The 24977-nt window shown below is 42.3% G+C and overlaps 1 protein-coding gene across 9 annotated transcripts in view; it reads right to left on the bottom strand.

Annotated features, from left to right (window-relative positions):
• HDAC5 (histone deacetylase 5) overlaps positions 1–24977 on the bottom strand; it is a 178967-nt gene that overhangs the window by 21618 nt on the left and 132372 nt on the right. For all 9 annotated transcript variants that reach the window (XM_058184072.1, XM_058184075.1, XM_058184071.1 and 6 more), the window contains 4 exons: positions 23073–23204; positions 7268–7490; positions 4221–4432; positions 3500–3805 (listed from right to left, as the gene is read on the bottom strand). In XM_058184072.1, coding sequence (XP_058040055.1) covers positions 3500–3805; positions 4221–4432; positions 7268–7490; positions 23073–23204 — 873 coding nt within the window. The remainder of the gene's footprint in view (positions 1–3499; positions 3806–4220; positions 4433–7267; positions 7491–23072; positions 23205–24977) is intronic.

Below are 24977 nucleotides of genomic sequence, written 5' to 3'. Positions count from 1 at the left end.
CCAAGTCCTCTGAGCCAGCGTTGCAGAGGCTCATGAACACGGTCCCATTTCGCGATCCAGTATTGGAAACATGGCTGTGTGGCAGGGCTCTGTGTGACTCGTTCCATGGCGGGGACCGGCTACACATGTGTTTAAATATTTTCAAGGAGGGCTTTTTTTGGGGGGGGGGGGCTTATTTTAGTGTATGCACTCAAAAGCCTGATTGGGCTTATTATCAGGGGATGTCTTATTTTAGGGGAAACAGGTAGCGCTGTGGAGTCAGGCTCATGAGTGCTGCCTTTGCCCGTGCTGCTATCAGGCAGCTCCTATAAAGTTAGGCTGAAACCGGGGGTTAATTAATCGGACCCCAGGGTCAGTGGTTTGGAGCAAAGCTCGTGCGTGCTGCCCTTCCAGATCTGCTGGCTGGCAGTCGTTTTTGCCACCCATGCTTGGGCTAAAAGCCTTTCACACTGGGATAAGTGAGCAGCTTGACCAGCCAAAACTGGGAGCTAGAGCAATGATTCAAAGTTGTCTGAATTGCAAAAGTTGAGCTGAAAGCATTTAGGAATGGCTTAGCTTGAAAAAATACATCTTGTCCAAGCTAGACTAAGTCTAAAAGCTGGGGACGCAAGCAGAGGAGGCGTGTCATCACAACTTGCAGATTCAGTCCAATTAGCTGACAGACAAAGTTAACCCATTCCTGGATGCTATCTCCACCACTATGGAGAATAACTTGTTTTGCATAGTCCAAAGAGAACTGTACACATTTTGTTAAAAACATTAAATTTCAGAATCATCAAAACTGAAATTTTATTTTAGACATCTATATGACTGGTATCAATCATACCTTATAGCAAGTTCTACGGATGTAAACTAATCTTACGAAGTTGGCCAGGTTAATTTGAAAAGTTCATTGAAAAAGCATTAGTTTAGAACTCAAACAAGGATGCACTGTCCCTTCCCTAAGAAACTTCTGATAAGATGGAAGAATGAGAGGAAAGTAGTAGGGGGAAGGTGCATGCGGTGTTTGTGTGTGTTTTGCTTACTTCTAAATCTGACCCAGATCTGCTTCCTGTTGCCTTGAATCCCATAGGCATGGCAAGCACAAAACATTACTCATCAGGAAGTATAGGAAGTGAAAAGAAATATTTGTTTATCCTGATCTAACCGCCCCCATTTTTCAATTGTTTCTGAAATCCACACAGAGGAAAATTAATTTCTCTGCCAGTAGCAATGAGAGAACAAATCTTTCTCACAGCAGCATCAATGGGATCCCCCCCCCAAATATCTTCAATGTTAATATATTTGTTTAAATTAATTTTTATTTTTTGCTGGGAAGCCATCCTGATTTATTGAATGACAATATAAATTCAATGAAGAAATAATTAGATTCATACATTTTACTAGGCTAATATAGGCAATTAGATTAAGCAAATCACCTCCAGTTGATCATGGATTAATGTAACCTATGAACACAGCCACTGATTCCCTACTACAGACATCCTCAATGTGCAGAATTTTAAAATCTCCAGCCAGTATGACCAATTGCTTTGATCGTTGGAAATTCTGGGAAATGGTTACAATAAATGGTTACATGTTGAGAACATTCTATAGAGTACATTCACAGAATTGAAAACATGGCAGAAATTTCAAAGATAATATAGGAAACCTCTGGTAAATGGCCATTAAGTCTTTGTTTAAAATTCTACAACAGATTGATTACTTTCAGAGACAGTCTGTTCCATAGTTTTAAGAGATTATTTGGCCAAGAGATTCTTTCTAATGTTTCGTTAAAAATATTTTTATTGTATTTTGAATCCAATGGTTCAGAGCTTATGCACTGGAGGAACAGAGGATAAAGCAAAGTATCTTTGAGCACAAAATTACCCAGGGTTATATTCTGACCTCCCAGATATTACTAATCTCACAGAGATTAGATTCTCCAAAATTTCTCACCACTGATCATGTTGTGAGGTTGTTGGGCATTGATGTTCAGCAATTATTGCAGGCTACAAATTCTACATTACTGCCAAGCTTTTCAAAGTATGGTTATCTTCTGTAATTGATTATGGGATGACACTGGGGGAAAACGGAGCTTGAATATGTGGGGAAATGTTCAACATGAATCAAACCTGCATTTGACTGGTGTTATGTTCTGTGCTTGACTGATTAAATATAGGTTTCCACAGTAAACTCAGATCAAGAATTTTCCAAATATGTGGCATCCATTTTAACAACAGCCTCCATGCCATGTTATGCATGATGAGTCCTAAGCTACCCCTCAATGTTCCTATGACATACTTTATCTTTGAACTCCTTTCAATCAATCCTGATTTCTTTGCTGACCCTTCATTTGGAGGAAAGGACTTTTATTTCTTTGCCAAACACACATTCTAGTAAGGAACTGATAAATTTTTTAAATGAACAGAACAAAAAGGAAGACAGATGACTCATAATCAAAGATGACGTTCAGAAGCCAGAAGTATGCTCAGAAACCAAGGATAAGAGAGAAAGAAAAGGTGACTGTAATGCAAGAGATGAGTCACTTTCCCTTTCAGAGGCTCCATTATCTCAGATGAATGGGGATGAAGAATGGGAAGCAAGAGATACAGTCATTCAACTAGTTCTCCAAACTTAGCAGTTCCTTATAATACACCTTCCCTGTGCTATGAAGGACCTCTTTCTTCCATAACTATATTATTCTTTCTACTTTGATTCAGTCTTCCTCAAGAGGCAGTAGCAAACAAGCTCAGCATGAATAGGGGAACTGATATGTTTGATTTCCAGTGGGACTGCCGCTACTGTCTGCAATATTGCTTTCCATTTATAAAAGCTTGTTTTTACTTTTAAAAGTATACTATACTTTTTTTTTTACTTGATATTTGTGCCCAAGCAATATGACTAATCATTCAAATGGGAAATACCCTTTTGCACTCTTCTGGAGTTTTTTTTCTATTTCACTGCAAATATCAAGAAGTAGCAGGGCAGCCATATTTCTAGGGGCATCTGTCATAAATAACTCAAATATATTTCCTAACTTTATGCCCATTACAGTTTTTAGAATCATGATTTCTCTGCTATTTCCATTCTTTTCTACCCTCTTTTCCCATGCCAGTTGGCCAACAGTGTTGCCAAAATGGAGATACTGTCCACAACTGCAAAATAATGGAATCTCGCCGCCTCTCTTCTCATACTGAAGAGGAGGGAAAAAGGGGCTATTAGTTTTCCTTGCTAGCCCAGGAATTAATTGCCATGCCGAAAAATGTATGTTATGCTAAGCAAGTTTAAATTTCACATCTCTGCATATGTCAAGGCACAAAGTCTCATAACTTGTAGAGAGGTTCTTTGCTCTCATACATACTTGCTTGGCTATCTTGCTGAGGAAATGAACAGATGAACATAAATGCCTCCCGTCCCATACTGCATCTGGTGTTGAAGAGGAGGAGCCTTTTGGAGTTTTAACTGTTTCTTTCCTGTAACTTCAGTACAGATTTTAATGATACATTAAGAGAGGCCTCACCTGCCTGTAAGTAACTCCCACCTCCTCAACCTCCTGTTCTTCTTCCAGCCTGTTCACTTCGTCTTCATCTTTCATTTGGAGACAGCCTTGCTCTTTGGCCGCCCTCTTTTCTTCTTCTTCCTCCTCCACCTGTTCATCCAAACCATCCTGGGTCCCCTCATTTTCTATTGACCCATCCAGCACAAAGGGCCCCTGGCCCAAACCCAGACCAAGCCCCAAAGATTCCTGTTGTTCTGTCAATTCCTCTTCTGTTTCTTCAGGATGTGTGGTAGGTGGCCGTGGCAACTCACCAGTCTTAGTGATTATCTGCAAGAGCGAAAAAAATTAAACAGGAAAAACTTCTTGCATTTTAATTGCCTAGTAATTTTGAGGTCGAAGCGAGAACCTGGAAGCTGTGGGAATGTTACATAGTTTTGCTGTTCTGGTCACTTTGATTCTTTGAGCTTCATTTCTAGTCCTCAGCTGCTTACAGGATAAAGAGGAACTGAGAAAAATACACATACTATTCAATTACCCTGTTCTAAACAGGCTGACAGTAGCTGGAAGATTTCAGCAGTCCCAGGTAGCTTAGAGCATGCTGAATGACAAACAAAAAGGGGGCGGGGAGAAGAGCTTTGCTTTTGATCATATACTTCTTTAGCTTGGGATACCAGAGAACATGGATTCATGTCCAAATAAGAGTACACAAACCTTTGCCTGAGTCACAACTTCCTTTGCCTACCTTTCCCAGTTGAATCTGCTGCTGTTTCTGCTTCTCCAGGAAATGTTGGTGCTGCTGCTGCACAACCAAGTGTTGCAATGCTTGGGGGCTCTGAGGCAGTGGGGATGATTGGGTGCGGCTCAATGGACGATGTCGAGGCAACTTGCTTACAGTGCGTAGGTTGGAGGGGATGCGTTCTCCTGTCACTAGAGGGGATTGGCCATGCAGAGGAACTGGAATGAAGAGGAGAGGCTTTATTAGGAAGACAGAGTAAAATATTGCATACATTTCATTTAAAAATGAAAAGACATAAGCCATGTAACTAGATCTCATCTTTTTTATTTATTTATATGGAAATATTAGTAAACAAATTGAATATGACCACAGTTTTTGCAGGTGAACAAGAGGATCATGTTATTCCTGGCTTTAAGGCCAAACATCTCTCATATTCTTTAACCTTTTTTCTTTCTTCGGAGAAACGACTGCAGGACGCATCACCTGCAGAATGACATGAGGACCGGGGAGCATAACTTCACACACTTCCTCACTTCTGTGTTTGAACAGTGGGTATGGAAAAAGTCAGGCGTATTAACAACCACAATTTTCCTGCCGTTCAGCTGCATCTCCTCCTTTTTGCATGCTTCTGTTACTGACCGAACTGATCGCCCAAATTCAAAGACTTTGCTTCCCAGAATTGTGTTTCCCGTTGCAGTTTTCCCACATTTCCAGTTCTGTAGACCTTATTTTGAAGAGAGGAAAATTAAACCAAAGCTGCAAATAGAAAGACTACCTATTACTGCCACTAACTGAATGGCGGCTTTTTTTGTTTTCTTAATGGAAAACTTTATTGAGTACATTGTATGGGCAAAGATGAGGGCAAAACCAGATCTAGCTAATTCCCACACAGAGCCACATAGACGTAATTCCAGTTCAGGTTCTGCCTCCCTCTATTGGACCAGATCACATTGTCCAATGTAGTCTCCCGATATTGTTGTGAGAAAGTCTGGTAAACACCTGCTGAAGTGCCCTTGGTTCTCACGGCTGGCATCTTGATGTCTGAAACCTAAGTTCTATCTCCCCCTTCCCTTCCCCCATAATTCATTGGAAGCTGAGAAGCAATAATAGTTTCAACAGCAAAATTGTCTTTTGAAACTTGACAATAGCCTTTGGCAGAGTTGCCACCTTGGGAGCAGAGGCTCAGTTAGAGATTTTCTGGTCTCTGATGGGAAGATAAGCAATCAGAAGTTGTGTCTTTTGTTGAAGTTCTTCATGTCTTCAGTGTCAGAAGGATCGTATCTGTTCTTGCACATCAGATCATCAGTCCTGGCCATCAGTTCGGCCACCCGAGCCTTTCATTCTGCTCCTTCAGCCTGGTTGTAGAAAGCCAGGTTCCCATATTTAGCAAGGTATTCCGTCACGTTTTGACCTATGACAGGTATGATATCTTCAAGAGACTCATCTTCCAGGTCTCTTTGCAGGTGAACAAGAGGATCATGTTATTCCTGGCTTTAAGGCCAAACATCTCTCATATTCTTTAACCTCTTTTCTTTCTTCGGAGAAACGACTGCAGGACGCATCACCTGCAGAATGACATGAGGACCGGGGAGCATAACTTCACACACTTCCTCACTTCTGTGTTTGAACAGTAGGTGTGGAAAAATCAGGCGTATTAACAACCACAATTTTCCTGCCATTCAGCTGCATCTCCTTTTTGCATGCTTCTGTTACTGACCGAACTGATCGCCCAAACTCAAAGACTTTGCTTCCCAGAATTATGTTTCCTGTCGCAGTTTTCCATTTTCAGTTCTGCCCACAAGGACGATCCTCTGTTCAGGCCTTCAGATGCTTCCAGCCATTTCTAGACAAGTCGCACAGCACAAAACCTGGGATTTCTGGTTGAAGGGAATCTGGAATCCCTGGTGGCTGGTGGATCTGCTTCTCTGCTAGATCTATTTTAAGGAAAGCCTTGTTTTCTGCTTTTTCATCAGTGCGAAAAAGAGGAAGGATCAAGAAAAAAAACCTTTCCCCTCCTCTTTTGAAACAGCCTTCCTGTTTAATTACAGAGGCAATGATCTTTAATATCATTAAATAGACTATCATTAATACTCATTGATAAAGCTGTTTCCATTATAATGCTGTAGTAAACTTCACAAAAAGGATTCTGCTGACAAATTTCTTTTTTAGGCTTTCAAAAACCTTGTTATTGCTTTTTCTCCAGAACTCAGCCCTACAACAATGGGGCTACATAGACTGCAGGCCCTTGGTGAAAAAAAATCTTGATTGTATTTTATTAGAGATTGCTATGTTAATGTGCTGATTGTGAGAACATGAGCTAAGTACCTGAAGGGCTTTGTTTTTGAAATATTTTCCAGGTATTTAGAGGTGCATATTTGCTCTATTTCCTGTCCTCTTTGTGTACTTTTGATCTTTTGCTGGAAATAATCACTTTAAATATTTGATTCCCTCTTGATTTCTCTCTTTAGCAGAAATTACTCATTTTGACCAGCAGCCCATTAAAATGATTCTGTTTCAGAAGAATTATGTACTACTGTTTTCTGAGAACAATCAATAAAAAGGAATGAAACGCCTTATAAGTGAGCTGTCTTTGGCAGCTAAGTGGAGCCATCACAGATACACATTTAGTTAATTATCAGCACTGCCTAAGATAGATACAGGATAATGAAAGTTAGGTCTAATACTTAAGGCACTAGGCTCTAAAACTAGGAGACTATAAATTCTTGTTCTCCCTTAGTCATGAAAGCCCGCTGGCTTTCATGGCTGACTTTGGGTCACTCATTCTCTCTCAGCCGAACTCACCTCACAGGGTTGCTGTTGTGGAGAAAATAGGAGGAGGAAGGAATATTAGGAATGTTCACCATCTGAGTTATTTATAAAAAAAATTAAGACAGGATAAAAAAAATCAGTATTACTGACTTCCATTTATGACTATACAGTGGTATCCCAGCTATTCCATTTGTCCTTGTTGCACAGCTGTTCCAAGCAACAATTGGAACATTCTCTATGCCATGCCCAACCCTTGTGGACACACTCACACTTGACCTGCTCACCAGCAATTAGTGTATTCTGTTGCCGAGCTTGTTCCAGAAGTAGGACATGTTGAAGCAAGGAAGCGTGCCCATGATTATTGGTCTCTCCCTCAAGAGCAACTCCCAGAAGGCAACTGGGAATAGACGACATGCTGAGGAACTTGCTTGTCAAGGCACCTCCCTGGCGCAATGATTGGATGGTCTGGCGCTCTGCTTCTTGCTGTGTGGTTATATTTGGGGAGGCCTAAAGGAAAGAGGGACAAAGAGGGCTATTAGGCTATCCTAGGTCCAGATGGCAGATATAATACAGTAAAAAAATATAAAGTAGGGAGAAAAGGGAAAAAAGATATAAAATTAAGAGCTAAAAATGCAAAAGCAAAGAAAGAAAAAGAAATAAAGTAGCTTCTAATTTTCTTTATAGCATTCAAAAGCATTTTCACTACAAAATACATAATCATTGTCCCTTTTATCCCTTTTAAACTTTTTTATATCATCTCCTTATTAAACTTTTTGCCAGAAGTTCTTATGTCTTTAAAACATTTTTCTCTTTATTCCTTTGTAATCCAGAAAAAAATGATAACCCACCAACTGGAATATTATCCTGCCACAAAGAAAGGAACTCTTTAGCTATAAATTAATTAGTTCCAAATGTGATTAAGAAATGAGGATTGGGCATATTTTATGTACATATACGCTATGTTACAACTATGAGCTCAATTCATAAACTAATTGCACAAACTTTTGTTTCTGCAGTTTACTCATGAGGAGCACCAATCTGGAGTGGAAGTGGGCTATCTCATGATCTCTTCTTTATCCAGAAAGATTCTGCCAACCAGCATTAATTCTCTTACCAGCATTTCTTTTTTTTTTTAATAATTTTTATTCAGCATTTACATCTTTAACATCTTTGTTACATTTTTACAGCTTTCCAATACTGGCATCTTTGGTAATATCTATTTTATCTTTTAACCAACTATATACACATACATTTTATATACTATTTGCCAATTCCTATATTCATTACAATTTATACCTATCTATTACACATTAACTATTTTGTTCCTCTATATCTTCTCTTATATTTATACATTAATTTTAGATTCTTTCTTCAACCAGTTATACCATCTATTCCATGTTTCATAATAAATCATTTCCTCTCAGTCTTTTAATTCCATTGTTAATTTATCTGCTTCTGCGCACCTTTTCTATAATCATCGTATTTGATGGAGCAAATCTTTGTTTCCAAATTTATGCAAATGAAATTCTGGCGGCTGTAATTATGTGAAGTATGAGGCAATAAATTTCTTTTCCAATCTTCTCTTTTATAATTCCCAATAAAAATAATTTGGGTTTCATAGCAATTTTTTCTCCTTCATTTCCTCTGACCCTAAATTGGATTTTTAACCAATATGCCTTTGCTTTGGGGCATGTCCACCACATGTGGAAATATGTCCCGTGTTGATGGTTGCTTTTCCAGCAATTTGGTGCATTTTTGGGGGATATCTTGGCCAATCTCTCCGGGGGTAAATGCCACCTATAAAACATTTTGTAATTGTTTTCTTTATAGGGAACCAACAATGTCATTTTATAATTTGTTCCCCATATTTTTTCCCAATACTCTAATTCAAGATTATATCCAAAAAAATTTGCCCAAATTATAATCGTTTCCTTTACCGCTTCCTCCTCCATTTTCAATTGAAGGAGGCATTTATATATTTAGTAATTATTTTCTCATTGGTCCCAGTTAATATTTTATCCATTTCTTGTTGGTCAGTTTGGAATCCATATACTTCTAAGTCTTTTTTGTATTGTGTTTGAATTTGTAAATAGGGCCACCAATCAATTTTAATTCTTTCTTCTAGTAATTTTTGTCTAGATTTTGATTAGATTTGTCTAATCCATTGTAACAGTTCCTTGTATGTTACTATTTCATTAAGGTCAATTAAATTAGGGTAGACCAAGGCTTCCATTGTCGACACCCATCTTGGGATTTTTGGATAAAAGTTCCTTTTAATTTTCATCCAAGTTTCTAATAGAACTTCTCTCACTTGATGCCTTTGGAAATACTTATCGGCTTTGTTAAGTTCGGGCAATGAGGAGGCAGGAGACAGTCATTGGTGACAACAGCTCTTAAGTTTATTGTGAGAACCCAGCAAAGAAACTGGCAGAACAGTCCTCCTTCTATAGTATTTGGGCTGAGGCACCAGCCAATCAGGAATGTGCTTTTTTCTGCCCAACTTTCCCTCCAATAATTCAAATACATAACACTCTTCCCCTCCCCGAACACACTTAGTTCAGTATTTACATATTATTTACAAACGTAATCACGCAGGTAGCCGGGGCATCTCCTGAGCCTGGCTGACCTGCGCAATTCATTCCCTGGTGGGGAGTCGAGCTGGTCAGAGGGACTCTCTGTTTCACCCAGCTCCTCCATTTGGCCCTCCGGACCTGGATTAGGGACAGATTCTTCCCTGCTGACTTCTGGATGGACCGTGGGGCATCACTGGACTTCGCAACTCCCAGATAAGTCCTCCGGCCACTTCGGGCTTGAGTCAGCTGTTGGTATAAACAGTGGGTAGTCAGGGCCTGGTTGTTGTGTTTTCTTCTAACCTTTTTCGTAGTTGGTCGATGTGCCTTTTCCAGACCCTCCCTTTGCCCATATCAACTACATAAGGTTTGGGGCCGGTCACCTCTAAGATTGTTCCTGCCAACCAAAGGGGACCCTCACTGTAATTCCTGGTGAAGACGGGAGCCCCTATTGTAAAAACCCTTGTTTTATCTCTTAGTGTCAGATACCTATCAGGGGAATAATTTGGATTTAATCTAATGGGCATCGAAGTCTCCTTCCCATTAACAACTCAGCTGGGCTGTGGCCGGTGGCCATACAAGGTGTCCCATGCTGGACAGCCAAGAACATGTCAATCTTGGCTTGCCAGTCCCCCGGGCTAATCCTGGACAGTGCCTCCTTGGCACTTCTTGCAAAACGTTCTGCAAGGCCATTACTAGCCGGATGGAAAGGTGCCGAGAGGGCATGTCGGATGCCCATTTCAGCCAAGTACCCTTCAAATTGAGTGGCAGTGAACTGCGGGCCATTATCCAAGACTGTGTCCGGCAGACCATGTGTTACGAATAGTCGCCGCAATACTCTTATGACTGCTTCGGCAGTCGTGGTTTTCATCAATATTATTTCCAACCACTTGGAATAAGCATCTACTATTATTAAGAACGTTTGCCCATGGAAAGGGCCAGCGAAGTCTATGTGAATGACCACGGTCCCTGGGGTTTCTCCCATTCCCTCATCGGGGCCGTTGGGGGTAACGGTCTAGAATCGTGGCAAGATTGGCATCTGCCTACCCAGTCACTAATGTCTTTGTCCATCTGGGGCCACCACACATAACTCCGTGCTAGACTTTTCATACGCAAAATGCCCGGATGCTCCATATGCAATAAATCCAATAAATTTTCCCTCAAACGCAATGGGATAACAACTCTATCTCCCCATAACAAACATCCCCCTTGCACAAACAATTCAGAACGTTTGTTTGCAAACTGTTTAAATTTGTCGCCCATTGCAACGGGCCACCCCCTCTGCACCCAGCCAATTACAGTGTGGATAATGATGTCTTTAGTCGATGCCCTAGCCACTTCGGCGGAAGTGACTGGGCCAATGTCCAAGGAGTCAATCAGCAGTATTGGGTTTCCCGGAGTCGAGTCTTGAATCGTATCCAGCAAGGGGCACCTGCTTAAAGCGTCCATGTGTCCCAACTCCTTGCCCGGTCGGTGGGTCAGATGGTATGAATATGCTGCCAGAAAAATGGTCCAGCGAGTCAATCTGGGGGACAGGGCAATCGGTGTAGGGCGGTCTCCCGCCAACAAACCCAACAATGGCCAATAATCAGTAACAATGTCAAAATGCCTCCCAAACAAATATTCATGGAATTTTTTAACTCCCAAAACTATGGCCAGAGCTTCTCTATCCAATTTTATTTATTTATTTATTAATCATATTTATATACCGCCCTATCTCCCGAAGGACTCAGGGCGGTTTACAGGCAATTAAAAAACACATAGACACATAAATACACTATAAAAACAATTAAAAAACTTATTCTATAAGCCCGTATTTTAAAATATAAAAAATAAAACCCAGTTAAAACCCATAAATTTAAAATCTAGCTCAGTCCTGCACAATTAAATAGGTATGTTTTGAGCCCGCGGCGGAAGGTCCGAAGGTCCGAAGCTGACGAAGGCCGGGGGGTAGTTCGTTCCAGAGGGTGGGAGCCCCCACAGAGAAGGCCCTTCCCCTGGGCATCGCCAGGCGACATTGCCTCGCTGACGGCACCCTGAGGAGACCCTCTCTATGACTCTAATTGACTCTTATTTCTCTCGGCTCCGGATAAAGTGTGGGAGAAGTAGGCAACTGGGGCTTCTGTCCCATTAGGCAGTTTGTGGCTGAGAAAGCTCCCACTCCACAGGGTGATGCATCACATACCAGAACTAGAGGCAAAGTCCCATTATATTGAATTAATAGACTGTCACTAGACAGTAATTTTTTTACAGATTCAAAAGCTGCGGATTCAGTCTTACCCCAAGTCCATGGGGCATTTTTAGCAAGCAGTTTGTGCAGTAGTTCGGCCACAGTTGCCTTGTCTTTTAACAAGACCGCGTAAAAGTTCAAAAGCCCTAGAAAAGCTTGTAACTCTGCTTTGTTTTTTGGTGGGGGAGCCTTCCGAATTGCCCGTACCTTGCTCTCTGTTGGATGGATACCAGCCTTATCTACCCAATATCCTAAAAATTCGACTGAGGGCACTCCAATTTGACATTTATTGAGCTTGACTTTAAGTCCAGCAGCTCTGAAGATGGTCAGCACCCTTCGCAGTTTTTTTCGTAGTTCTTCCATGTCACTAGCTGACACCAAAATGTCATCAAAATAGGGTACTACCCCTGGTAAACCCTGCAATAACAGTTCCATGAGGTTCTGGAACAAGCCAGGGGCAACACTGACCCCAGACTGGAGTCTGGTGCACTTACACGCACCCCTGTGTTTTACTGTTGTCTGTGCCTCAGCTGTTTCATTATCAACAGGCAACTGCTGATATGCCTGAGCCAAATCAAGTTTGGCAAAGATTTGCCCTGGTCCCAGCAAATGCAGCAAATGTTGGACTATGGGGACAGGGTATGCGCTTTTCTGCAATGCGTCACTTTGTAATCGGCACAAATACGGACAGATCCGTCTGGTTTAACTGGTGTGACTATCGATGTCTCCCACTTGGTATGGTTGACCGGAATTAAGATGCCCTGTTTTACTAGCTTATCCAGTTCTTTATCAATTTTAGGTTTAAGGGCAAAAGAAACCCTCCTGGCCTTGAGCCTAATCGGAGCTACTTTTGGATCTAAGTTAAATGAAATGGGGGTCCCCATACTTGCCCAGGCTGTCCTGGAATACGTCTTCAAATTCCTGGAGCAGCTCCTCTCTCAGGTCGCCTCCAACACTGTAGACTCCGGTGATGCCCATCCAAGGGCCCGGAACCAATCGAGACCTAGCAAGCTAGGCAAATGTCCATCTACGATGGTGACTGGTACGATTTCTTATATTGCCCATACTTGACTTAAACTGTGGTGATGCCTTGGACAGGGATTCTGTTTCCCTGATAATCCTGGACTCTTAATCTCTGAGGTTGCAATTGGCTTGGAAGGTTTTTGGTGATCGTATCCCAGGACATGATAGTAATCGATGATCCGGTATTGACTTCCATTTTACAAGGCACCCCTTCTATGCAGGCTCTTGTAAAAATCATTTTTTCCGGTTTCGTTGAGGCTTGGCCAACTCGTACTGTGGTGTGGTTGGACTTCACGCCCTTTTTGATTGATCCAATAGGTGGCTGTTTCGCGGAGCTGGGGTTCTGCTGATAGGCTGGTTTAAATTTGGCTCTGGACTTTTGGCGGCACGGCTGGGTAGCTTGACACACCTGTGCTAGGTGTCCTTTTCCGTCACATCTACGGCAGATGGCTTCTTTAAACCGACAATTTTGTCTCTGGTGATGGCCTCCGCAACTCGCGCACTCATCGTTGTCATTTCTTTCTGATTTTCCCGTTTGGAAAACTTCTTCCTCACTCTCACCATCACACTCAGACTGGATTTCCTCACTGTGTACTAATGTCGCTTTAGTGGATGAACTCAGCGACGTTGGTTTTTGTAAAGTTTCAGCAGCTTTATTGGAAAGTTCATGTGCTCTAGCTTCATCTAGGGCAATATTGAGAGTCAGATTAGTTTTGGCGAGGAGCCGCCTCTGCAAACGAATGTCCCATATTCCACAAATAAGCTGCTCTAAGAGGGAGTCCCCTAGGTCCCAATATTCACAGTGGGTAGCGGCTTTTCTCAATGCAGCCATGTAAACACTGATCGATTCTCCTTCACGTTGGACTCTCTGTCGGAGTTCATATCTCTGCACGAACTTCGATGGCACCGGGGCATAGTGTGCTCTGAGCGTCGTCTGTAACACTGGCCAGGGCACTGACTGGACAGGCGTCGACTTCGATAACAATTCGGCGGTGTCAAATACTTCTGTCCCGCAATGGCTCAAGAAGTATGCGCGCTTCCGATTGTCTGATATCCTTGCAACTCGTTAGCCTCGAGGAAGCATTCAAAATGAGCCATGTATGACCCCCACTTCTCTTTTGCTGGGTCAAATGGCGCTGGCGGCGTGTAGTTAGCCATTTCGATTTGTTCCTACATGGCCGCCCTATAACTGGCTGGGTTCTAAACTATTTTCCAAATCAGCTCTTTTTTGGTCTCACTGCCAACCTCATCCCACTTTCGTCGCCAATGTTAAGTTCGGACAATGAGGAGGCAGGAGACAGTCATTGGTGACAACAGCTCTTAAGTTTATTGTGAGAACCCAGCAAAGAAACTAGCAGAACAGTCCTCCTTATATAGTATTTGGGCTGAGGCACCAGCCAATCAGGAACGTGCTTTTTTCCTCCCAAATTTCCCTCCAACAATTCCAATACATAACAGGCTTTGTCTTTTCTATCCCAAATAAAGGCATGCTAACCTTTCTGCAAGTCATGACCCTCAATTATTAAAATTCTTCCATTCTTTAGATTTATCCATTCTCTGACCCATGACGATACTGCTGCCTGATGGTACAGTTCCCAATCTGGAAGACGAAAGCCACCTTACTTCTGGCATCTTGTAACATTTTAAATTTGATTTATATGGCTATTCCTAGCCATATAAATTTACTAATTTTATTTAATTTGTCAAAAAAGGTTTTCCCCAATTTTATAGGTACCGTTTGAAACAAATATAAAGTTTTGGGTAGGATATTCATCTTTATCGTGGCGATTCTCCCAGTCAAATAAATTTGTAGTTTTGCCCAATTTTCTAAGTCTTTTTGAATTTGTTGCAATAATTTTGAGTAATTGTCTTCCTTTATTGAAGATGTTCTTGCTGTGAGCCAAATGCCCAGGTGTCAATCCAAAATATTTTCTCCTGCCACGTTATCAATATCCCCTCCAGGATGAGCCATCGAAACATCACTCTATATTTTAGTAATTGTGTAGAGAAGAAATGATAACTTCATCTTTTGCTCTCTCACTCTTTTTGGAATTTGTTTCAGTACAGTAATCTCCTTTCCATTGTACATCAGTGGGTGTTTTACTAAATACTTCATCTCTTATTTTTTTCCTGACAAATTTAACATGGACTTCTCTCAGAAGTCTGTTTCTCTGTGTGTAGTTCGTGTGGAGTCTGTATGCCTCATCAATTTTATTTATTTATTTATTTTTTACATTTTTATACCGCCCTTCTCCGAGGACTCAGGGCGGTGTACAGCATAGATAAAACATAAATACCAAAAAATTTTAAAATACAATATTCATTAAAAATCTAATTCAATAAGCTGAGTATTTAAAATAAGTATGTAAAATAATAAAAATAAATTAAACTCCTTAAAACCCCCACTAACAAACCCTCGATTAAAATTTATCGTTAGGCCAGCCCTGCTTGGTGAAAGAAGAAAGTTTTGAGCTCGCGCTTAAAGTTTTGAGCTTGCGCTTAAAGGTCCGAAGATCAGGGAGAAGACGTAGCCCCACAGGTAGTTCATTCCACAGGGCCGGAGCCCCCACAGAGAACGCTCTTCCCCTGGGGGCCGCCAGCTGACATTGTTTGGCCGACGGCACCCTAAGGAGGCCCTCCCTATGAGAGCGCACCGGTTGATGGGAGGCTACTGGTGGCAGCAGGCAATCCTGTAAATATCCCAGTCCCATGCCATGCAGCGCTTTAAAGGTGATGACCAAAACCTTGAATCACACCCAGAAGACCACCGGCAACCAATGCAGCCTGTGCAGGAGAGGTGTTACATGGGAGCTACATGATGCTCCCTCTATCACCCGCGCGGCCGCATTCTGTACCAGTTGGAGCCTCCTGGTGCTCTTCAAGGGGAGCCCCATGTAGAGACCATTGCAGTAATTCAGGCAGCAAGTAACGAGAGCATGAGTGACTGTGCATAAATAGTCCCGATCAAGGAAGGGGCGCAACTGGTAAATCAGGCGAACCTGATAGAAAGCTCCCCTGGCAACGGCTGTCAAATGATCTTCTAAAGACAGCCGTGCATCCAGGAGAACGTCTAAGTTGCGCACCGATTCCCTGGGGGCTGACGATTCGCCCCCCACAGTCAGCGATGGAATTAGCTGACTGTGCCGGGACGCTGGTATCCACAGCCACTCTGTCTTGGATGGGTTGAGTCGGAGTCTGTTCATCCCCATCCAGACCCGAACGGCCTCAAGGCCCCGGGACATCACATCAACGGCTTCATTGGGTGGTTCGGGGTGGAAATGTACAGCTGAGTGTCATCAGCGTACAGTTGACAACTCACCCCGAAACCACGGATGATCTCCCCCAGCGGCTTCATGTAGATGTTGAACAGGAAGGCAAGAGAATCGACCCCTGTGGCACCCCACAAGTGATTTGCCTAGCGGTCGACCTCTGCCCCCCTGTCAAAACCGTCTGCGAACGGTCGGAGAGGTAGGAGGAGAACCACCGAAAAACGGTGCCCCCCACTCCCAAACCCTCCAATCACCGCAGCAAGATACCATGGTCGATGGTATCAAAAGCTGCTGACAAATCTAACAGGACAAGAACAGAGGAACAGCCCCTGTCCCGTGACCTCCAGAGATCATCAATCAACGCGACCAAAGCCGTTTCCATGCTGTACCCAGGCCTGAAGCCGGACTGGCACGGGTCTAGATAGACAGTTTCCTCCAGGTACCGGGGAAGCTGCCATGCCACCACACTCTCAACAACCTTCACCACAAAGCGAAGGTTGGAGACAGGATGGTAATTAGCCAAAACAGACGGTTCCAGGGAAGGCTTCTTAAGGAGGGGCCTCACAACCGCCTCTTTCAAGGCGGCTGGGAAGACTCCCTCCACCAAAGAAGCACTAATAATTCCCTGGAGCCAGCCTCGTGTGACCTCCTGAGTGGCCAGCACCAGCCAGGAGGGACACGGGTCCAATAAACATGTGGTAGCATTCAACCTCCCCAGTATCCTGTCCATGTCTTCGGGAGTCACAGAGTCGAACTCCGCCCAGATAATATTCTCAAGACCTGCCTCCGTCGTCCCGCCTGAATGCACCCAATCTGGGTCCAGCCTGTCCCGGATCTGAGCGATTTTATCGTACGGATACCTTCCAAAATTCCTCAGCACGACCCTGCAAGGGGTCCTCCCGAGCCCACTGAAAAAGAAGGGAGCAGGTCACCCTAAACAAGGCGGCTGGGCAGTTATCTGCCGATGCGATAAAAGCAGAAAAGTATTCCTGCTTTGCCGTCCCTATCGCCACTAGATAGGCCTGAATATGTGACTGTACTAGTGTTCGGTCAGATTCAGAATGGCTGGCTCTCCAGGCGCTCTCTAGGCATCTTTTCCGGCGCTTCATCTCTCTCAGCTCCTCAGAAAACCAAGGAGCCGGTCGAGAGCAGCACCGGGTCAGAGGCCGCAAAGGTACGACGCAGTCGAAAGCCCCCGCCGCCACCCTTTCCCAGGCGGCAACAAGTTCTTCGGCCGAGCCGTGGGCTAGATCCTCAGGAATCAGCCCAAGCTCCATCAGGAACCTAGTGGGGTCCATCAGACACCTGGGGTGGAACCACCGAACTGGCTCCGTCTCCCTGCGGTGTGGGTTTGTGGTTCGAAAGTCCAGGCGAAGGAGCGAATGATCCATCCATGGCAGGGGAGTAATGACTAAGTCCCCCACTTCCATGTCGTTTAGCCACTGTCTCGAGACAAAAATCAAGTCCAGCATGTGTCCCCCGATGTGTGTGGGCCCATTCACTAACTGGCTCAGGTCCACGGCTGCCATGGAGGCCATGAGCTCCCAAGCCGTCGACGATGTTTTGCCTACTGACGGCAGGTTGAAGTCCCCCATGACCATAAGCCTGGGGTATCAACCGCCAACTCGGCTATAACATTGAGCAGCTCAGGCAGGGCTGCCATCACATGGCAGGGAGCCAGGTACGTGATCAGCAAGCCCACTTGTAACCCCTGGCCCCACCGTACAAGGAGAGACTCACATCCGGCTGTCTGACCTCCCTCGGCTCCAAACTCTCATTGATGATAACTGCTACCCCTCCACCGCTGCCTTGAACCCTGGCTGATGAAATGCACGGAAACCTGGTGGACACATTTCAATGAGAGGAACCCCGCCTTCCATGCCCAACCAGGTCTCTGTAATGCCCATCAGGTCCGCACTCCCTCTTGTATCAGATCTAAAATGAGGGGGGCCTTATTAATCACGGACCTGGCATTGCATAACATCAGCCGAAGGTCAAGGCCCTGAGGAATCCCACCACATGGGCAACGGGAAAAGACAGAGGGACCGGACTGCATAATCGCTTGCAAACAGTGAGGGCGCACTCCCAGAACATGATGTGGTCCCCCCTTCTGCCATATCTGCCCCTCCCATAGACTGTGCCAATCAAATAGCCCCCTGGACATGGGCACTAGCCTCCTCCCCCAATATCACCTTCGGACCTACCTTTATGTTGCGAGCTCTAGCAAAGTCTGGCCTCCTCCCAGATGGGTCACCCCCCTGACCCCCCCTAACCCTCCCACCCCTTAAAAACCCCTTAAAAATGACTCTAAAAAATTTCTAAGCCCCTTTTTGGCTACATGCCAAAATTTTGTTTTCCAGTTCTTGTTTGCCTTTTTGCAATATTTCCTCTAGTAGCTCAGCCATCATTGCAGGGAGATTTTCTTCTATTTTCCGGGATATTTTGAAAGCGGAGATATACCATCGATTTCTCCATCTCCAAATTTATTATGGCTTCTTCCAGTTCCCTATGTTCCACCATCATTTTATTCGTTACTATGTCCATTTTTTTCCATATGTTCCATTTTCGCCTCTACCGACTTTATCTTTTGTTCATTTTTAATTATCATTTCCTGCACTGTAACAATTTTATCATTAAGCTTTCGTATCTCCTCCTTTATCTCTTACCAGTATTTCTGCTGCAATATTATCTCTACTCTTTGTGATGTTTAGTTCACCTCAATAGAAACCTCGTCTTTTCCCATCTATCCTTCCTTATCCTTGGGGTACCAAATTTTCTAAATAACAATTGTCAAACCCTGTGGCCAGGCATACTTAGAAAGGAACCATTTAGATTTCCGGAAATATCTTCACTCCTAACAGTGTAAAGTATAATATTTCAAAAGCAATTCTTGCTAAAGCAATTCTTCTGTTCAAGTGATACTTAGCATAATTAAGAGGAGTTGTTCTAATCACTTTCTCATACTTCTGCCTTCCTCTGGGATGAGGTATCTCTTAGGCAACGGTTTTGTTTTCTCCCCTATATTCCCAGGGCCTTCTAGATATTCCATCCTAACAATATTCCCACAGTTAAGTGTTTTTGAAATGGTGTTGCTGAATTATAATTTCCAGCAACTCTCACCACTGCCTGATTCTGACTGAGGCAGTGAAGAGTTCTTGAAATCCAGGAATATCTAGCTACAAATTTCCCACTCCTGTCTTAATCTGATTAATGCTATGAATATTGGAGACCTGGCTTTGTAACCAAAGCATCCTCAGTAATAGGGTGGAGGACCACCAGGAGAGGTCAGAAGGAGGGGACAAAAGGCAGGAGGGCTGCTGGTGGCCAAGTGCTAAGGCCCTCACACTCTCTCATTATAATTTGCTTCCTTCCCTTCTTTTTCCTTCCTTGCTCTCTTTCCCTCTTTCCTTCTTCTTCTTCTTTTTTTTTTTTTGGTTTTTCTGTCCCTTCTTGGATGCTCAAATGTAAAAGGGGAAACATTCCTCGCCTTATGATCAAATGCCACTTTTGCTAGTAGCTTTTGGTTACTTATAAGAATGAGAACAAACCAGGTTCAGTTTATCCCATGCTTGCATTTTGTGGGGGCGGCCGCAGAATACAGTACAGCAAAACTGTCAAAATTATGCACCTGATAGTTGATCAGAGCTCCTCTGTTTTTTATGTGCAACAGCTTTAGTGTTTAAGATCAGAGGTAAGTTAGTTGCTTTTCTATTAATACATTTAAAGGACTTTAAAGAGCTCTCCTGTAGGGACCCTGCCATTTTTTAATTCAGACTGGAAATACAGCACTACTATATATATATATATATATGTATGTATGTACGTATGTATGTATGTAGGTCTTTGGTTATTCGGGTTATCTCTCGCGTAAAATTGGAAGTGTCTTGGCGACGTTTCGACGAAGTCTCATTCGTCGTCATCAGGCTTCAGCTTCGTGCTTCTGGGAGAATAACCCGAATAACCAAAGACCTATATACAAACACCCGCGAAAACCTCAGAAAACATATATATATATATGTGTGTGTGTGTGTGTGTATATGTATGTGTATATATATATACACACACACACATATAGAAACTGCTTTCCACTTAACTACTTAATGAGACCTCGTTGTCTCATGGAGCACACTTACATGCAAATTGGGCGAGACAAAGAGAGAGTGAGAGAGAGCAATCCAATGCAACCTGTGTGTATGTGTGTGTGTGTGTGTATGTATGTATGTATGGGAGAGAGTGCAATCTTCAGCCAGGGCACCCAAGCTGCTGGCAGTGGCACAGGTGGCAGGAGCCACCTGAGCAGCGAAGCGGTGTGGGGGGTGGAATATGCAGCAAAGCAGGTATGTGTGGAACTGCCTCCCCCATGCCCTGCACCAGCTTATCTGAGTGCCCCGCCAGCCAGGCACTGAAGCACTGCAACTGCCGCTGCAGCGAGAGAAAAAGAGAGGGGGGGGCTCTCCAAACTCTGTTTGTGTATATGAGAGAGAAAGTGTGCGATCCCTGTTTCATTTGGGGCATTCAAACTGCTGACAGCAGCCGGGGGGGGGGGGAGGACGCAGAAGCCACCTGAGCAGCCATTTTTCTCCCCATCCTCCCCACTCAAGCAGCAGCGGGCTCTGCGGGACAGCAGGGCCTCTCATTTTTCCCCCGGCGCAGCAAACTCCAGCTTCAGTCAGGGCATTCAAGCTACTGGTGCCAGCAGCCACCAAAGCAGCCATGATTGCCTCCTCCTCAACCAGCCAGTCAGCACTACCTGACCTGCTCCCTGCTTGGCCCGCCAGTGCAAAGCCTTTATTTATTTATTTATTTATTTATTTATTAATCATATTTATATACCGCCCTATCTCCCGAAGGACTCAGGGCGGTTTACAGGCACTTAAAAATACATAATACATAAATACAATATAAAACAATTAAAAAACTTATTCTAAAGCCCGTTATTAGAATATAAAAACAAAACCCAATTAAAACCCATAAATTTAAAATCTAGCTCAGTCCTGCACAATTAAATAGGTATGTTTTAAGCCCGCGGCGGAAGGTCCGAAGGTCCTTAAGATATCATTGGGTACCCAATTTTAATTCCCAACTACATCTATGGCAATTAGATTCATTATCTCCCCTTATTTGACCTTTCTGGTTCTGCTATTTGCCTTGTGCCTACTTCATTCTGAAAGCCCACCATGGTAGAGATCCGTTCTCTCTATTTCTTATAAAGCTCCATATGTACCAATTGTAATTATAGTGATTTTAGAAATAAGAACAGCAGCAATAGCAAAACTCCAGCTCCAGAAGCTTTGTTGATTTGAAACATTTTTTTCTTTCACTTAATCATTAATTTAGGCTCCCCAAAGTCCTCCAAACAGATCTAATTTAAATAAGTTCAGAATAATAGAATACAGTAGACATATTTGGGGCACAGTGATCTAGAACAGGCTACCATATGATTACATTCAAATTCCAGACCAGACTAACTAATAGAGGTCTGGAGAACTTGCTAAGTTCAGCTGAGTCTGTGTCTGGAGCACAGACATAGCTATAAAGCTGTTTACTACTCTTGGATGAGGAAAACAAATCACAGCAGAGAATAGTAGAACATGAAATCTGCCAGTGAGCTATTCCTAATTTCTGACACTGAAAATAAACAAGCTGTCATCTGGGCACAACTGCCACAGGTTCAGTTCCTAAGCCAAATGTGGTGCCTGTCATCAGAAAGAAGCAATAAATAGCACACTGCTTGGTATCAGCTGCTTGTCAGAAAACAAAACCCAGAGACCAGTAGTGCTCTAAAAGCAGGAAAAGGAAAGAAAGGAAAGGAAATATATATAGTCACTGGTCTGGCTCACCAAATATTAGGGCCCCTTACATTGTGCTGAAAAGAAATAAAGTAGATCTGGAGCAAGGACCAGGCAGAGGCATTAATACAGAGCTGGACATATTATGGTACCGATTGCTCCCGAAAGCTGGAATGAAGTTTCTAAAAAAATTCTAAAAGTTACTGTCTCAAAATTTTATTTTAGATATATTAAGGAGAAATGACCAAATAAATGATTAACATTTTGATATATTTTAAGCTTTTATTCTGATTATGTTTACATTTTTAATTTTAAAAACATTGGAGCAAATCTCTTCATGTTACTGAAAGTTTTTCAGATTATAAAGTTGTGCTTTTGCATAGACCTGGAGACCAGAAGATTAATAAAGACTAAGAAAAAGATGATAGTAACAATACTGTTAATGTTGTGGTTGATGACTTATATGACTCTTATTCCCCTTCAATCCATTCAGACTCTGAGTGGACATAGAAATAATTATTTACAGAAATTGTTCAGTAACTGATTAAACATAAAATGTGTAAAAATCACTATCACATGCTATTGCAGTGGCCACTGCCATAAATTTAACTTCAAACTAGTTGAATACATGGTAGGGGGAAAAAAGTATCTCTTCAACTGAACTCAATTCCTGGAATTATGTGGACACATCCATCTTGTTTTCTTGGCAACAATTATCTCTGCTTTTTAAGGACTTTTTATTTTAACTTCCAAGTCTAGTTAACAGCCCTGATATTCTCTTGCCATCCCAGAACTAATCAAGCTTGATTCTGCTTAACCCCTGAGTCAAAGTAAATTCTGACAGGTAGTGCCACCTACTGAAATGAACAGAGAAAAGGGGGGAATGAACTTCATGTTTTGAAATGTTCTAATTTGTCACATTTATATTAGTTACAAGCCCATCAAAATAAATTTGCACCTACTCTTTAGCCTTTCCCTTTCCCAAGAATAGGGCATTGCTTTATTATGGCCACATTTAGTGTGTTTGTGTGTGTGAGAGAGAGAGAAAGAGAGAGACAGACAGAGAGTCATAAAACTTATAGAGAGGGTTCTAGGACAAACTCTTTTTTCATTTACTTAATTTCAGTATTTCATTTGTTTCATTTAATTGCTATATCCATATCTATAAATTTCGACAAGGTTTTGTGGGAGGGGGCAGCTGTACTCACATTGAGGTGTGAATTTGTGACTGTGACAGTTGCCTGGAGTCCTAAGGAGATATTGGGCAGTGATGGAGAAGTGTATAGGCTGAGCTGGCTAGCTGATCCATCCACAGTAACAGCTTGGTGCTGGGGCAACATCTATATAAAACGAAAAGAAGGATTAGAAAGAGGGAGCAGTAGATAAGACAATACAGATAAATAAGAATATGTCGTATATAGCAGTAAGAAAAAAAACTTGATATTCTCCCAGTTTTCTGATGTGACCTCATTAACAAGGCAAGACAGAGCAGAGATATATCCTGGGATATAAAAGCCAAAAATAATTATTTTCTTATTTTATATATATTATATCCAAGAAGCAAAATAATAAATAGCTGAGGGATCAATGTCCCTGAATGTTGGTTAACATGCAGTCTGGAAATCTGGGCCTATGCTGGCCAGGAATTATGGGATTTAATAGTCTAATACATCTAGCCAAGCAGAGTTGATAAGACTAGTATAAGCATTTCCTCTTTAATTATCTCATAATCCGAGCAGATTTACATGTGCTTAATAATCTAAAAATTGTAAGAAATAACAGTTGTGATACAAAAACTCATCAATAAAACAAAGAAGATTAATACTCTCCAATTATTTTCAGAGAAACTTTACCCACCAAGGAAACTAAATTAATTTCTGTGCCAAAACTAAACTTGGATTGGATTGGATTGGATTTCTAAGCCATATACAATCATACAGCTGCATTTCAAGGCAGCTGGGACTCTGAACTTGTAAAGAAGTATGCATTGCTTTCTTTTTAGCTTTTATTTCCTTAGACACATGAAAGAGGACACAAGTTACATTCCTCCAAATATTTTGTCCACATCTTCATTCTGCCTCAACAAATCCCACCAAATTAGACTACTTGGATTATTCTTACAACTGCTGCATCAGTAATGTGGGATTCCAGCAGATAAGAATTGTTCCTAAAGTGTGTTATAAACTTGTCATAAGACCATTTACCTGTCTGCTAATATTAGATTTTAGTATCTTATTAGTTGGGCTGCACAACTATCAAAGATGCAATGAAGACAGTTTTGGCTGACTCCATCCTTTGACCCTTTTCTCTTTGGTCTACTGCAGTTGGCCTGGTTAGCATAGTATCTGCCAGTAACTATAGATCTTTTCTTTTTTCTTTGGGCGCTACGAACACATTGCTTTACCACTGTAAAGTGAATGATACACTGGGAATAAATGATGGTGTCATTTTAAAGATAAAATTATAGCATATTTCAATTTGATGTAAGATAGAATGAAAGCCTTTCTTGCGTATACACATATACACAGAGACATACATATACTCTGTTTCAAACTGTTATATGTACATTAATCGTATAGTTGCCCTGCAGTATTCCCACATGATTTTGGTAGCTGGACTGTTATGTTAGATATTTAAATAATTAAATTCCTCATAATTTTTTTAAAGAAATCTTCCTAATAGACCTAGATGATGATGATATTGTAAGTGTATTTCAAGCCAGAAATAGGAGTTTGGAACAAGCTTAAATCATATTGCTCTTTGCAATGTTGAAAAGAGGATCTGTCCACCAGGTGGTGCTTTGTAACAGTGGGAAAATACTCTTTAGAAGTCTGCTGGGGAAAGGAACTATCACGTAGAAAGTAATGATAGGCTCTTTTACACTGCAGCCCAGCCCAGTGAAGTCCAGCAGAAATCAAGGGGGAAAAAATTACATTGAGCAATGAGAGAATAGAAATACACACAGAATTTTCCCCACAGAAACAAAGTAAATGTAAGTGAAAATCTCTTCAGGAAACTTTCAGATTGTTACACGAAGCCTGGAACTGTCCATATAAACACTGCATAGAATCACATGCTTCTCTTGGAAAAGAAAGTAAAAGCAATGTTTTTTT

The sequence above is a fragment of the Ahaetulla prasina genome, chromosome 4 (assembly GCF_028640845.1).
Source record: "Ahaetulla prasina isolate Xishuangbanna chromosome 4, ASM2864084v1, whole genome shotgun sequence".
Classification (NCBI taxonomy): domain Eukaryota; kingdom Metazoa; phylum Chordata; class Lepidosauria; order Squamata; family Colubridae; genus Ahaetulla; species Ahaetulla prasina.
The sequence above is the reverse complement of the archived record's forward strand: the minus strand, read 5'-3'. Positions and strand labels throughout refer to the sequence as shown.